Here is a 16783-nt window from a genome sequence, read left to right on the forward strand (position 1 = left end):
ATTGTCTCGGATTTCACGAGGCAAAGGGGTGACTTAGCTAATTTGGAAACATATTAAAAACGACATAAATTCCTGCATAAGTGTATTCAAAATTAAAAACATGGCTCTTAATGTTATAATTTTTACTCACTGGTGTGTGATAAGGCCTTGTTAATTAAATTATAAGATAAAACTAGAAAATAGGTAATTATTTTTATTGAAGTCATTATGAACAGTAAAAATAAGAGGATGTTGATTTCGGTTTGTGCATTTTATCTGAGTGTTGAAAAATAACGGATGTCACTGTCACGTCCTGTATATGAAGATAATCAGTGAGATAAAAGATAACAGTGGTGGCGGACGTACGAGGTGAGCGACGTTTGTGTAAACAATAGCCTCTTGGATCTGCTGGGATCTATTTTCAGACAAATATGACTAATTTTACGTGTGCCGTGGCAGACTGCACGTCAGATTCAAGAAAAAGTAAGAGAAAGACAAACCGTAATCATACTGGAAAAATTAAGTCTTCGATGCAAAATAATATTTTCTATACATTACATGGATTTGCCTATTGCTTGGTGCATTCAAATGAAAGTATCAGTGTACGTCCATTGAAGTCGGTAGAAAATGACAAATTGCTTGGCTTGATACAATTATAGGCTGTTTTACGAATATCTGTAATTATAGATAGAGGCTCAGTGTTACATGCCGTTTGCAATCATGAAATTAATTGACTTCAATTTCAGACGCAATAATGTACAACGATACACCTCTGTAAGCTTATAAAACTTGCCCAAAAAAGTATTTATTTTCCGGCAAGAATTACATAATCTGGCGGTGTCTGGCATTAAATCGCTCACTGCGAAAGGCCCCATTAGGATGTGTGACAACATACAAGGGACGGACGAAGCCGTCGTCAAGGTTGAGTAATGGGATGGCGATCAGTTATAGCGTGGAGGAAGCGGTATACAGCTGGAGTAGTATGCATGAAAATATAGATGTAGGTGCTACCACTGTCGCCGCCCTTGTAATCCTCACTTTGTGGATATGGCGACTCACTTCTGTTAGATATAATCTACTGTCCAGAAGAATGAAAAATGTAGGAATCCCCCGGGAGGACATATACAAGGCCAAGCTCGAGTTGTGCCCCCCTTCCCCTCTCCCACTTGGGAGCGAGCGCCGCGGAGGGTAGGGCGAGGTGTGACTGACGTGAGCGCTATTTGCAATAGCTTCACTGACTTGTACATCGGTTATCATGTTTTCGCGGCTAGTGATCAATAGATCGAGTAAGTTTCCATGTCTTGTGGGCTCTTTTACATGTCGAACTAAGTATTTGTCACCGAGGAAATCCATCAAGCAACTACCTATATGGCCGTGTAGGGTCATCCAATCAATGCTAATACAATTGATATCACCCATTATGAATAAAGTCACGGTTGCAGAAACTAGACAGTTCTTGAAACAACAGTTTGTCGCCTGCTGATGACAATGCCTTTGGCCTATATCACCTACACTCATTTTTTTCCATTTGTTTGAATTAATTCTACCCACAAGCTATCATGTGCACCATCTTTCACTTTCTCTAAAACGCAAGCATGGACATTGCGTTTAACGTACAACAAGACCCCCACCTTTCTTGTGGTTTCTAACTTGATGAAAGTGTTTAAATCCCGCAATATTAATTAAATTCAGCTTCAAACTCTCCACCGTTTAAACATGTCTCGGTTATTCCTATCATATCAAGATTTTCGCTTTTGACATATACGCCTGTATTTCATGTATGTACTACATAAAATGATTTGATATAATAATAAAATGTGATGGTTTGTATGTACGAGGCAAATACACGATTGAAAATATACACAATCTCTAATTGTGTATTTGTTCCGTTTGGTATATGTATGTACTATATAAAACAGTTTGATGTGATAGTTTGCATGATATAAAAAGAGACATATTAAAATATTTAAAAAATGTGAACTGTTGTGGCATTTTTCCATTAACCTCTTTGGTACGAGTCAAATTATCGCAGAAAGCATCAGCATCAGCTGCCTGATGCACGATGATGCTGCTGTATCACCGTAATACAGCAGTATTACTCGTTCTCTTCCACTATAACAGTTATAACAACCACAGAAAATATGGTCAGCCTGGTTCGCAGAATTTTGGAGTCGCTCGGCCACAACTACAAAATAAATATAACCATGATGCAGATGCTGGCATCCTCATGTAGGTATAAGGACAGTTTCCCACATTTGCCGCCATTGTCACTTTATCACATACAAGAGGACAGCTTCCAACATTCTGTTAATTTCATAATAATTATCAATGTGCGCTAAGGATAATGTGACATATGGATATCACAATTCAAAATCAGAAATCAATATATTAAAAGAAAATTATGAATGAAATTGAAATGCCCATCATTATTGAGTCCTATATCACTATATAAAAACATAAATATTTCAGTGATTTATGATTATATACAAAAATGGGGTTGCAGTCTGATAGCAGTTACTCAGTAGTGAAGGCGACTGTCATATCTTTTCACGGAGCTCCCGACCCCACCCGCGAAGAATATTAGAGTTAGACGAAAGCCTTTATTGGCTTCACTGTTGGAACTAACATGGAACTTTGCAAATCACATGGTAGAGCGGTCAGTCCCCGTTCCCTCGCTTGCATCCTATATAATCGTCAGATTCACAAGACTCGGGTTGGGGTACAAGTACTGAGGGAAAGTAGTGAGACGGACGGCAGGAAAGAGACTGCGAACACTACGGTATGACCAACCTCTTCCTCCTTCACTACCTCCTAGAGTGTAATAACACTATCGCCCTGAGAGGAGGAAAACCAATCGACGACACGGCACCCCGAAGACCGGAGGAGACTGCAAGAGGCCATTACTATGAGTACTGCCCTGCTGTCTAAATGATAATCTTGACCCGTTTGAATATATATTAGATCACGTCACTCTCTTCGTTTTTCCAGTGCAAGTCAAGGTGCATACACATCTCTACGCAACAGATTGATCCAGTTCTTCAATCAGCAGTGTTAAGTATATTGATATAGGCTAGGAACAATATCTAACAAATCCTACATTAACAATCAAACCCCACATATCTTCACATCATAACCGATGTTCTTAGACAGCTTTAGTATGCCTGTGAGCAAGACTTCTATTTCACACATGCCCTTGATGGAAAAAAAACAGTTTTGCTAATATCTCACCACTACTTCCTACATTGAGCAGGACTTTTAAGTAAACTACAGCTTGTGAACAGTCAGATCGTAAGGAGGCGGATTTCTGAATTATGAAACCAAAGCAGATTAGTTACCCCTTGATAGAGCTTATGATTACAAATATTTTTGTTAAGTACGGGTAAACCATGTCAAAACATTTCTAAAAGTGCCTCTGTACATTTGCAAGGATATTTGAAATAGTTTAGACATTTGTGGCATGAAAATTGTAAGCAAAGAAGGAAACCACACAGGTAAGGAAAAGATGATTGTAGGCGTTTGCCAGACAGAGCCTACATGATTAGTTTGATGCCTGGAAGTTGCAGGCCATTATGGCTGTAGCTGTCTAGGTGTTGGATACTTTAGAATGCTGTAGGTTAGTAATGAGATCAAATTAGGTATTGTTCTGTTGAAAGAAAGTCAGCGTTTCAAAAATTGTAGAAGGGGCTGTCAAATAACAATAGCCCCTTAAGAACTAGGAAGTAGATAACATTATATGCTGATGTTGTAGAACAATTCCAAGTACTGAATAAGAATTTTGACCTAGGTGTATGTTAAGATGCATGCTAGTCTTTTCTAATCACCGCTGATGTTACTGTTGATTTGTGGTACTCATATCTGGGGTGGAAAATACTCAAAATGATAAAGCTAGTTGTGATACAGGTAAGAATTGCAGCCTTGGGATTTAACATAATGTAACCTAACCTAATTGTTGGTGAGAGAGAGAGATGCTCGTCTTAGTGTTTTGAAAATCGTTGCTGACGTTACTATGAATTTATTGTATCTAAACATGGGCCGGCACATGATATAGGAAAGGGTTGCAGACTGGCAAACATATTTGTGAATACTTAGAATTATGTAGAATCATAACTACATTATTGTAAAAGATATATATGTATGGAAGAGAATGAAAATGATCTTGTATTAACTTATCTCGTATTGAATACAAGAAACAAAATGAGCAAATACCATTGAAAAATCTTTTTGCCATGAGGGAGAGAGGAACTGGGTAGTTTAGATATGGTCAGAATAGGAGAATACTGTGCTTGATTTATCGTTTATTTGAACAATGTTTGTCATTTCTTTCATTAATCACTGGCTTTGCATGCTTCTCTAAATTGCAATACTTATTTCCCAATGCATTCCCCAGATGGGGGTGGGTGGGGGTTTAGTACAAACAAGTGATTTCCAATTGAAATGGAAGACCCAATTTGGTCAAATCAACAGGAAAACTGTTGGGAAAAAATGTATGGATCATGTCAAGAACAGTGACCCCAATAATCCTCATCTAAAGAATGGCTATCCCAACATAACCTAACACAACCTACAGTATTCCCTAATTCAGATAATGTCAAGATTAGCGAACCCAACATATCTATATAAAAAACAGCAAACCTGATTATCGTAACGTAAAGAATAACATACATACATACATATACCAAGGCTTTTTCCCCCTTCCAAGGGAGGTAGCCAAAAAGGGAAAGGCATAAAAACACTCCCACCCATTTCATCCTCAAATACACTCCACACCCCTCCCACCCTTCCTCTCATCTGAGCACCCAATAATCTTTTAAAGAATGGTGAACCCTGCTGTGATTGTGTTCTCTAATCTTAGGAATGGTCAAAATTGTTTTATTGTTTATTTGAACAATGTTGTCCTTGTTTCTCTCATTAATCACTGTCTTTGCACTCCTTTTTAATTCAAAATACTTATTTCCCAATGCAGTCCCCAGACATGACTGGTATGGGGGTTAGGGTTGGTACAAACAAGTGTTTTCTGATTGAAACAGAACACCCAATTTAATGAAATCAACAGGAAAACTGTTGTAAAAACAAAATCAAGTCTAATAGCCTGTTGGGTGTTTTGTGGATATTGGGATTTACATCCTTAAGTGTAGTGTGACTTTGGATAATGGAATACATTATTTTTTCACCTAATTTACCTCAAGCTCATTACCTGAAGCTCTTGTAAACCAGTAAGATTTTCTAAAGTCAGGTATTATGTACAAAATGCCACAAGACAAAGGTAATCCCTGTATAAAAACACAATTGCAGATTTTGTACTTCTATTTTATTTCCTAACACAGAAATAGAAAACTGTACATATAATGTTAAAATAAATTAAGCTGATGACATGAAATTGTTGATGTTCCAAGTTGATTGGATGTTGAAACTGGTACCTGCAAAGAATTTCTCATTTGATCTTGGGAGGCTTTTTTGAAAGTTCTTTTACTCCCATCTCCGACGTTTCTATGTAGGTTGGCAGGTTGTATCCTGTGCAGTTATTGGCCACATTATTGTCTTCCCTTTTTATGGAATTAATTAAGGTGTCCATACAGAGGAGGTATTATTTTCCAACCAAAATAATAATAATAACAATGATAAGATAATGAAATGAAAAATAGAATAATAGTTGTTCCACTTTTCATAGTGTGCATGATGGCTTTATTACTTTAGTCATACTCTGATTTAAGACTTCATTTCTAATCAGACAATTCTAATGGTTTAAAAAAATATATTTATTCTTAACATACTATATTCACTTAATTTTTGTATGGTTTTAATGTATATATGAAATAGAAGTGCAAAAATGTACTTTGTGTGCAATTTTGATCAACGAAATAGAAGTGCAAAATATATTGGTGATTTTATCATCCTTGATGCATAATATGAATTATTTATTCTACATTTATAAAAAAAAAAATTATGATAAGCAAGAAAATGTAGGGCTATGGACATTGTCATGTGGCATTTTGTTGCATATCCTTTCCAACTTGTCAGTTTCTGTATTAATGACCATTTTTTTCATGATTCTATAGATGGTCAGTAGGTCACCTATTTTTCTTCCTTGTTCCAGAGTTGGCATTTCCAACTTTAACAATCCCTTCATATGGCAGTTTTGAAAGTGTTGGGGCCATATTTGTAATTGCTGTTTAGATTCTCTCAATTTTCTTTATATTCTTTTAAGTACTGGCTGTCCGTAATGTTGCTGCATACTGTACTCCAGTTTTGGCTTTATCAAAGGCCCCCTTTGTTGGTCATAGCAGTTTTTTCTATCTGTTTATCAGGTGCCATGTCCTTTGTGATAATCACTCAAAGGTCTTTTTCAGAACTCACTACTTTACTTCCTTTGTACCGATTTTATATTGTCATGATATTCTGTGAGTAACCTGGTTTACAAATATCCTTTTTGTAGTGACAATTCTGTATTACAGATATTTTCTTAGCTAGTGGAACTTCACAAAATTATTTCAATGCTTCATGGAGCACAAAAAAATAAATAAAATGAAAATACATACACATACATGCATATATCAAGGCTTTTTCCCCCTTTCAAGGGAGGTAGCCAAAAAGAAAAGGGCATAAAATCACTCCCACCCATTCCATCCCTAAATACACTCCACTCCCCTCCACCCTCCCTCTTATCTTAGCACCTGGATGACGGGTCATCCCTGCACCCTGTCCACTGCCCTGGGTCAGAGGCAGCGTCGCAAGTCACAGCACATCCACAGCAAGGCCGCATCATTAAAATAAAAATAAAATAAAAGCATGGCACAAGTAGAGAATATTGTTAGGGATCTTACAATTTTTAAGGTTATCATTAAAGATTACTCTCTGTTAAGTTATCTAGAGAAAGGATGTAATCTAGTGGATCTATTACAGGTGTGTTAAGTTAAAAAATTGCATTATTTACTTGCATTGGGAAGGGCACCAGTTTGTACAGGTTGAATCTAAATTCAGAAGCAAAAGGAACCTCTGTTATTATTGAAGAAACACTTAAGTATGCAGTTTACAAGGGATAATAGAATGATAGCTTTACTTCACCAAAGAAAGGTTGGAAATTACAATCTTTCTTAGGTGAGTTAATTATTCATACAAGTTGGGGCATTGGGAGAAGGGAGGACACACAGGATTCCAATCTATTACTTTGAGGATAATTGACTTGAATATTAATTTTGTTTACCTTAAATAACTTACATAATTCTTCCAAGATTTTGTTGTTAAATTCAGCAGCATTGTCTGAAACTGAGATCTTAGGAGTTGTGAAATTACAGATTACTTGTTCATATATTACTGAAGCAATTGTTTTGGCTCTCTTATTTGGAATGGGTGTGTTGTTGTCAAATACAAAATCTTGACAGATAATCAATGGCAAGAAACACATATATCCCTTTTCAGACAACTCAAGTGTATCTAAGTGAAATTTTCCCGAGGTTTATGTGGTATAGGATATGATAGCACAGGAGCAGACTTGGGTGTATTTCCTTTTACCTCCGTACATCTCAAGCAATTGTCAATATGTAAGTAAATATCTCTCTTCATGCCTAGCCTAAAGTATTTAACTGTGATTTCACTAAGATCCCTTGCTCAGCCTGACATATTGTCATGCCCTCCTTTTTTCAATGTTGCAAATCCTATCACTAAATCTGGGAAGACAGATTCTTCTACAACTATCACCAGAATGAACAAGTGCTCGTTTTTTTTTTTTTTTTATACAAAATAACATAAAAGTCAGTTTTTTTCTAATATTTTAACTGACTCTCTATTAGTCCTTGCAACGAGTAATGGATTGGTTCCAAGATTTTCATTCCTAGTTTCAACCTTTTAAGCATTTTACTGGTTGTAACCTGGTTATAACCACCCTCTCCCCTTAGTACATGTGCTAAGGGGAGAGGATGGGGGAATATCAGATCATTTTTTGGTGGAAGGTAAGTTGAGAGTGGAGGATAGATGGAGAAAGAGGAGAGGGACAAAAGGTAGGGAGGTGCTTAGAGTGAACTCTTTAAATGAAAAGGAGAAGGAGTACAAGAAGAAGCTGAAGGAGGAGTGGGAGGGAGTGAAGAATAGAGTAGAGTTAGGTGTGGAGGAGGAATGGGGATGGTTCAAGGAGGGAGTCACAAAGTGTGCAAGGATGGTGTGTGGACCAAGAAGGACAGGAGGAAATAGAAGGAAGGGTAGTGAATGGTGGGATGAGGAAACAAAGAAGGTTGTAGAAGAGAAGAAGCGAGCTCTCAGAGATTGGTTACAAAATAGGACAAGGGAGTCATATGAGAGGTACAAAGAAAAGAGAAGTAAAGCAAATGGTAAAGGAGGTAAAGAGGAGAGCAGATGTGAAGTGGGGTATGAGTATGACAGAAAATTTTGAAAGTAATAAAAAGATGTTTTGGAAAGAAATCAAGAGAGGAAGAGGAGGCGAATCAAGTAGAGAAGAAAAGGTAAAATCTGCAGATGGAGAGATGATAATGGAAGAGAAGGCAGTGAGAGGAAGGTGGGCAAGGTATTTTAGGGAGTTCCTAAATGTGATGCAGCTTTCCGACAAAAGAGTGCTCTAAAACACCACACAATGACCCACAGTGGGGAGAAACCTTTCCAATGTGACCTGTGTGATACAACTTTCTCACGAAAGGAGCACCTCAAACGTCACATGATGAACCACACTAGACAGAAGGCTTTCAATTGTGGCCTGTGTGACGCAGCTTACTCAGGAAAAATTACTCTCAAACATCACATAATGACCCACAATAGAGAGAAGCCTTTCAAATGTGACCCATTTGATGCAACATACTCGGAAAAGAATATCCAATACCACATAATGACCCACACTGGAGAGAAGACTTTCCAGAATGACATGTGTGATGCAGCTTTCTCATGAAAGAGTGATCTCAAATATCATGTGATGACCCACAGTGGACACTAATAAAAACTTCACATTCTGTTTTTTTTTTTTTTTTTTTAACTCTTTTTGAGCTTAGATATAATAAGGCAGTTGAACCCTAGGTTAAGTAGTTCCTCATGGTCAGGGGTGAGAATCTTGGTTAGATTAATATAACCGTTGAAATTGCATGAATAATATGGCCGCCATTCAGATTAATACATTTCTTTGGATTAGCTCTAGTGATGGAATTTCTTTGTTGGTTTAATGTCTATAAAAAGGCTGTCAATATTTCCTTGCCGAGTTGTGGTCTCTTCTCTTGTTCTGTTGATTTTTTTTTTGTGAAATTTACAAGATCATTTTGTGACGGATGATAGTTTATGATTAATTTAAATGCAGGCATTTGATGGAGTGCAATAATTTTCATCTGATGATCTGAATGAGTCGTGAGAACTTTTGTGTTAGATAATTTGAGTTATATGACTCCTCCATGAGCTCTAGTGTCACTGATAGTTCTGTATAAAAAGATTTTTGACTCTGTTTTTATGTAATATCTTTCCTCGAGTGAGTCTCGGGGCCATATACCTTCGGTATTGGTTTGTAATATTGCCAGCAGTTATAACTGGTACACGGATTGGACAGTGGCTCATGTTGGAGTTGATCTGGCAACTATGTGTTTGTTTACATTATAGCGAAAGAATAGAAAAGGGTAGTAGCCAGCACCATTACAATGAGCAGTTTTCCAATTTTGGGGAGTTTCTAATATATGAAATTCATATGGTTGTGTATTGATATGACTAACTACATAATCAGTGACCAATATTAACAGTAGTCAAGTGGTGGTTGTTGGCGAGTAGCACTGATATATGCATGTGCACCTCCTCAAGGCTAGGCATGTTAAGCAGTATTTTGCTGTGGGATACAGGGCTGGGACACTGTCAACGGTGTGGGTATGATGTGCATACATGTTTATGAGGGTAACCATTTCTATTTACAAAGGATTAAAAAAGAAGAGTATGCTGATAGGAGACCTTTTGGTCCATAACTAGGTCGGGTGCGAGAAAACATAACTATAAATGAACAAATAGAAATAATAGTAACATAAATAATGAATAGGTAAAGTTAAACAACAAACAAATGTGCGATTAAGTGCAAGTTCAATTCACCCGGGGAGCATCTTTGGTTATTAGGAATCAAAATCTCAGAAGGAACCAGCAACTTGGGTTCAAGTCGGTGACTTAGCGTCTGCTCATTGACAGCGTTTACATGTTGTGCAAAGTCTGATTTTCTTAGTAAGACAGATATGTGAGGAAGCTTTAGCAAAGGGTTAAGATGATTTTGGACCTTTTAGTATTTGGAAAAGGGTTTTGACAGGGTAGACGGAAAGGCACTGTGGGAGGTTTTACAGATATATGGGATAGGAGGAAAGCTGTTAACAGCAGTCAAGATTTTTTCTACAAGAATAGTACAGCCTGTGTTAAAGCCATAAGGATCAATGAGAGGATATCACAGTTGTTTAAGCAACTGGGATACCACTTTCTTGATACTTGGTTTCTCTTTTCTAGGCGTCGTGACCTTTATGCTTCTGATATAATCCACCGAACTCACAGAGGCAAAGATGTTCTTACAAAGTGGAGTTCCTTAGGGTTCTGTTCTTTGGCCACTTCTATTCATAGTATATATCAACGACCACGTACTGAAATCTATCGTGTCCAAATTTGCTGGTGATACAAAACTGTGGAATGGCAAATGATCACTTAAACTAATGGTCTGAAAAGTGGCTCATGGAATTTTACACAAATGCAAGGTTATGCACATAGGTAAAAATAATAGTAATTACGATTACAAGTTATAAATTCGTTAACAAAAGTGGATAGTGAAAAGGATCTCGGGTTGAATATCAGTAACGATCTCAAATCATCTAAACAGTATATTTCAGCCTCTGAGAAAGCAAACATGATTCCAGAACTGATTGCGTGATCCACAATTGGAATATGCCATTTTCTTATGGTCACCGACTTTCATTAAAGGCATTGACAGATTGGAAAAAGTACAGCGGCAAGCCACAAAACTGATTCCAAATATAAAATGAAGCATACGAAAATCAATTTAAACATATGAATCTATTTTCCCTAAAAAGCGTAGGCTCAGGTGACTTGATACAGGTCTAAGATTCTGAAGGGAATTGACAACATCAAAAGTGACATTTTTTCACACTGTTGGTTATTATCTCTCAATTTGTTTATTATTATTATTATTTATCTGTCCATTTATTATTATTTACTATTTACCTGATAGGTTATCATCTAACTTTACCTATTTATCTATTTATTTTATTTACTATTTTATTTATCATCATTATAGTTTTTTTCGCAACCGACCGGGTTATGGACCAAAAGGTCTCCTGTTGGCATGTTTGTCCTTTGTAATCCTTTTAAATTAAAATGGTTTGATGTAGGGGTGGGACATGGAAGCACCCACTCAGCAGGCGTGCGTAGTGTACCGCATTGGATGTTTGGATTGTGATACAGATTGCATAGGAGAAACGTATAAGAAACTCGCCACAAGAATTGAAGAACATAAACGGGCAGTTAAACGGAAAGATGCAGCCTCAGCACTTTATAAACACATGAACGAACTACAGCACAACGTTGACTGGGAAGGAGTGACTGCGTTACACAGAGACAGCTCGAAGAAAAGGGGATTATTCTTAGAAGTGTGGACGACAAAAGAAGTTAGCGTAAATAGGTCCATAGACTTAAATCCAATTACCTGGGCACTAGGAACACAAGGATACTCAACATTACGTGCGAGAGTACATGGTGAACAAAGGTCATAGTGTGTATGAACGTGATTTTATTTATTTCACTTATACAAGTTACATTTTATTGTATTTATTCTTTGTTAACATAGGAGTAAGCTTGGAGGGACGCTTTGTCTTCCTTTTTGTTTGCCGTTAGCCCAAAAAGTTATCTGCAAAACACTCCCTATGTGACGTATGCAAGACTTTGACAGCAAAGCAAGTAGTATGCCACTGCGTTAAAGGTTCCTTTAATTGGCCTAGTTCTTCATAAGTTCGGAACGCCGCTGCCAAATTGGTAGATATTAATAAGGTGACGTATCAAACGTGTTCAGTGTTTGCATCCTCTCATGCCAGATCAGATATGCAATTACTATAGACAACCGTTACTCAATATGATAATCTTAAAAGTTTTAGTACTGGTTGATTGAGGGGCAGGGTTGAATCCACCCTAACCTCACCCCCCCCCCTCCATGTAGGTGAGAGACCGACTACAAAGTGCATCGTAGGCAATTAATATTTACTCCTTTGAGTAGGAGAGAAGTATGGAATTTCAACCCACAACTAGGCTAACAAAGCAAACACCGCTATAATGACAAGTTGGCCATTTTGATAGTCGATTTTAGTATGTGTTTTTAGGCAAATTATTCTTATAATAGAGGATGGCATGTATGAAATGGTTTGTGTGCAAAACACCAACAATCCTACTATTACCTATCTCTAAAAGTTAATCTCATTTTTTTTTTCAGAAAGGTATCAACAAAGAAAACCCGATGTGGCATCTATAGCTCGGCTATCTCACAAATCTTAAACATCAAGTGATTGCCACATATATCACATGATGACCCATATAGTAGAGAAGCCTTTCCAGTGTGACTTGTGTGATTCTGCTTTCTCACAAAAGGGTCATCTCAAACGTCACATGATGACCCACAAAGGAGAGAAGCCATTTCAGTGTAACTTGTGTGATTCCGCTTTCTCGAAAAAGGATGATCTCAAACGTCACATGATGACCCACACAGGAGAGAAGCCTTTCCAGTGTGACTTGTGTGATTCTGCTTTCTCACGTAAGAGTAGTCTCAAATATCACATGGTGACCCACACAGGAGAGAAGCCTTTCCAGTGTGACACGTGTGATTCCGCTTTCTCTAAAAAGAGTAATCTCAAAGATCACATGATGACCCACACAGGAGAGGAGCCTTTCCGGTGTAACTTGTGTGATTCTGCTTTCTCACAAAAGCGTCGTCTCAAATATCACATGATGAACCACACAGGAGAGAAGCCATTCCAGTGTGACATGTGTGGCTCTGCTTTCTCGCAAAATGGTGATCTCAAACGTCACATGATGACCCACACAGGAGAGAAGCCATTCCAGTGTAACTTGTGTGATTCTGTTTTCTCACAAAAGGTTAGTCTCAAATATCACATGATGACCCACACAGGAGAGAAGCCTTTCCAGTGTAACTTGTGTGATTCTGCTTTCTCAAATAAGAGTAGTCTCAAATATCACATGGTGACCCACACAGGAGAGAAGCCATTCCAGTGTAACTTGTGTGATTCTGTTTTCTCACGTAAGGGTAGTCTCAAACATCACATGATGACCCACACAGGAGAGAAACCTTTCCAGTGTGACATGTGTGATTCTGCTTTCTCACGTAAGGGTATTCTCAAAGATCACATGATGACCCACACAGGAGAGGAGCCTTTCCGGTGTAACTTGTGTGATTCTGCTTTCTTACAAAAGAGTGGTCTCAAATATCACATGGTGACTCACACAGGAGAGAAGCCATTCCAGTGTAACTTGTGTGATTCCGCTTTCTCACATAAGGGTGGTCTCAAATATCACATGATGACCCACACAGGAGAGAAGCCTTTCCAGTGTAACTTGTGTGATTCTGCTTTCTCACATAAGAGTAGTCTCAAATATCACATGGTGACCCACACAGGAGAGAAGCCATTCCAGTGTAACTTGTGTGATTCTGTTTTCTCACGTAAGGGTAATCTCAAAGATCACATGATGACCCACACAGGAGAGAAGCCTTTCCGGTGTGACACGTGTGATTCCGCTTTCTCGAAAAAGGATGATCTCAAACGTCACATGATGACCCACACGGGAGAGAAGCCTTTCCAGTGTGACATGTGTGATTCCGCTTTCTCAAGAAAGCGTGATCTCAAACGTCACATGATGACCCACACATGAGCGAAGCCATTTCAGTGTGACCTGTGTGATTTTGTTTTCTCACGAACGAGTCATTTCAAATGTCACATGACCCACACAGGAGAGAAGCATTTCCAAAGTGACTTGTGCGATTCCACTCTTTCACAAAAGGGTCACCTCAAATGCCACATGATGATTCACACAGGAGAGAAGCCTTTCCAGTGTGACTTGTGTGATTCTGCTTTCTCACGTAAGGTTAATCTCAAACTTCACATGATGACCTACACTGGAGAGAAGTCTTTCCAATGTGACACGTGTGATTCTGCTTTCTATCAAAAGAGCGATCATCAATGCCACATGATTATCCATGCTGAAGAAAAGCAGTTCCAGTGTTACCTGTACAGTAACGCCTTTTCACGTAAGGACGTTCTCACACGTCACATGAATACCCACACAGGAGAGAACCCATTGCATTGTGACCAGTGCAATAAATATTTTTTTCACGAAAACTGTTCTCAAATATCACAAGATGATCCATACATGATTGAGCCTTTTACAGTGTGACCTATGGGATGAAGCTTTCTGAAATAAGAATGGTTTGAAATATCACGTGATGACCCACTCCGGGAAAAAATGCCTTTCCAACAGCTTGAAGGAGCAGTATCTAACAGCATATGATAATGAGTGCAGGTGAGAAGACTTGTATGACTTGTGCGATGCAGCTTTCTCGCGAGATGCTTTCAAATGTGACATGATAACTCCCACGAGGTAAGAACTTCAAGTTCATCGTGTAATACCGGCACTCACGATTCTATCATTTATGTTTATGGGTTTTAGGGAACATATCAGGAATCAAGGTAATAATAGATATAACCAGACGTAGGTGGCAAGGTATACTCCCCTCCCCTTGTCATTTCTACCTATTTGGTATGTGCCGTTCCCATACCAACGGAATCAGCATTTTTTAAGGGAGAAACTGGGAGAGTTTGAATAAGCCCATACCACCGGAAATATCGATAATTAGGAATGTCCGATGTGAGTAATTCAATTAGGATGGGTGACGACGTACAAGGGATGGACGAAGCCGTTGTCAAGGTTGAGTCATGGGATGGCGATCAGTTATATCTTGGAGGAAGGGGTATCCAGACTGTGTTGGGAATTTCATCCATGCAGGTCGAGTAATATATATGAAGATATAGATGTCAGTGTTACCACTGTCGCCGCCCTTGTAATCCTCACTTATGGATATAGTGACTCACTTCTATTAGTTATAATCTTCTGTCCAGGAGAATGAACATGTAGGAATCCCCTGAGATGACATATACAAGATCCTACGTGAGTTTTGCAGTGACGTGGTGACTTCCTTGGTTCATTGGTTTAAGATCCTCACCAAAGGAGTTCTGTGATGGACATTTACCTTTTATTTTTTTATTTATTTTTTTTTAATGTCCATCACAGAACTCCTAATAAAGACAACCCTGGAGTATAAAAAATACCATGTCTTGATTGTGATAAAATGTACTGGGGATAAACGGGGCGTGATCTACTTACTGGGATAAAATAACGTAAAAATTCAGGAAAATGCAGACAAGAAAACTCAGCTGTATTCCTCCATTCAAGTCTTTTAGATCACACAATAGATTGGAAAAATGCATCCTCACTCAGGGCACGTCACTTGAGGCTTACCTAGTTCCCGTTTGTAGTTTTCTCCTCTGTATATACGTTCTTGTCTATGTACCCAATAATTGTAACTGCAGAAGAGGACCACAGTCAGTGATCGAAAAATACGGTTTACACTATCTCAGCTTATCTTTCTCCAAGGGTGGGTTTAAGTTTTTCTTTACTCCTGTGTTGCGACATCAATGTTACTTGCTGCGTATATGTACTGTATATATATATATAATATGTGTGTGTTTGTGTGTGTATATATATATAATTGTGTGTATGTATACAGGTAGTCGCCGACTTACGACCTATACGACTTACGACTGATCGACTTTACGACTACGAGATAATGCAATAATATTTAACATTTAATAGAGTAATATAATTGCAAAGTTATGCCTGGCAGTGCAGTACAATTACTAAGCACGCCGCGAAACTTAAGTACGATAGTTTTGGCAGGCTGCCGGCAGCGTCAGCATTCCAGCCAGCTAAATATTCTTTCATTTTGTTTGAAGTAAAAAAATTCTTAATTTGCATTGCATTTTGCATTTTTATATGTTTTGCAAGAAATGTAACTAATTTTTTCATGCCTAAGCTAGTTTGTTGTCGATAATAATATGTTCGGTACAGTACGTAAACGAAAATAATGTGATTTGAAATAATTTTTTCCTAATTTTTGCCTTGTATTTTGTATTTTCATGTGTTTTGTGATTAATAAAATGTAACAGTAAAACTATTTTATGCCTAGTCTGTTGTCGATAATATGTTCGGTACAGCATTTTGTATTTTCATGTTTTGTGATTAATAAAATGTAACAGTAAACTTTGTTTATGCCTAGTCTGTTGTCGATAACAATATTTTCGGTACAGTGCGTAAACGAAAAAAAGAATGTGTTTTAAAATAAATTTTCCTGATTTTGCCTTGCAATGATTTTAATTTAACCAACAAAAAAGTATTTATAGGTCAAAGATGACAGGACTTGATGCGTAGGCTTAGGCTACGTTTCCCAACGAAAATGAAAAAAAAAAAATGAAACAACGTAGCTCAAAGATAATAAGATTTTATTCAGTATGCATACGTTTCCTAAAACAAGTCTGATAGTAAAACAATAAAAAGGTTAAAAATGCAGTATTGAATATCATAGGTCAAAGATGATAGGATTTTATTCAGTATGCTTAGGCCTAGGCTAGGTTTCCCAAAGAAAATCAGATAAAATTATAAAAAGGTTAAAAATTACTATACAACATAGATTAAAGATGCTAAGATTATTTCAGTATGATAAATATAACAT

General features: G+C 37.7%; 1 protein-coding gene across 1 annotated transcript; it reads left to right on the forward strand.

Moving 5' to 3' along the window:
• The first annotated feature begins 2291 nt into the window (after nt 1-2291).
• LOC143030892 (uncharacterized) lies at nt 2292-16415 on the forward strand. Its single transcript, XM_076194133.1, has 2 exons — nt 2292-3470; nt 12419-16415. The coding sequence occupies exon 2, from the start codon at nt 12508-12510 to the stop codon at nt 13867-13869; it is 1362 nt and encodes a 453-aa protein (XP_076050248.1). The 5' UTR covers nt 2292-3470; nt 12419-12507; the 3' UTR covers nt 13870-16415.
• Nucleotides 16416-16783: the final 368 nt, after the last annotated feature.

Source organism: Oratosquilla oratoria, chromosome 12 (genome assembly GCF_046742065.1).
Source record: "Oratosquilla oratoria isolate Oo_2021 chromosome 12, ASM4674206v1, whole genome shotgun sequence".
Classification (NCBI taxonomy): Eukaryota; Metazoa; Arthropoda; class Malacostraca; order Stomatopoda; family Squillidae; genus Oratosquilla; species Oratosquilla oratoria.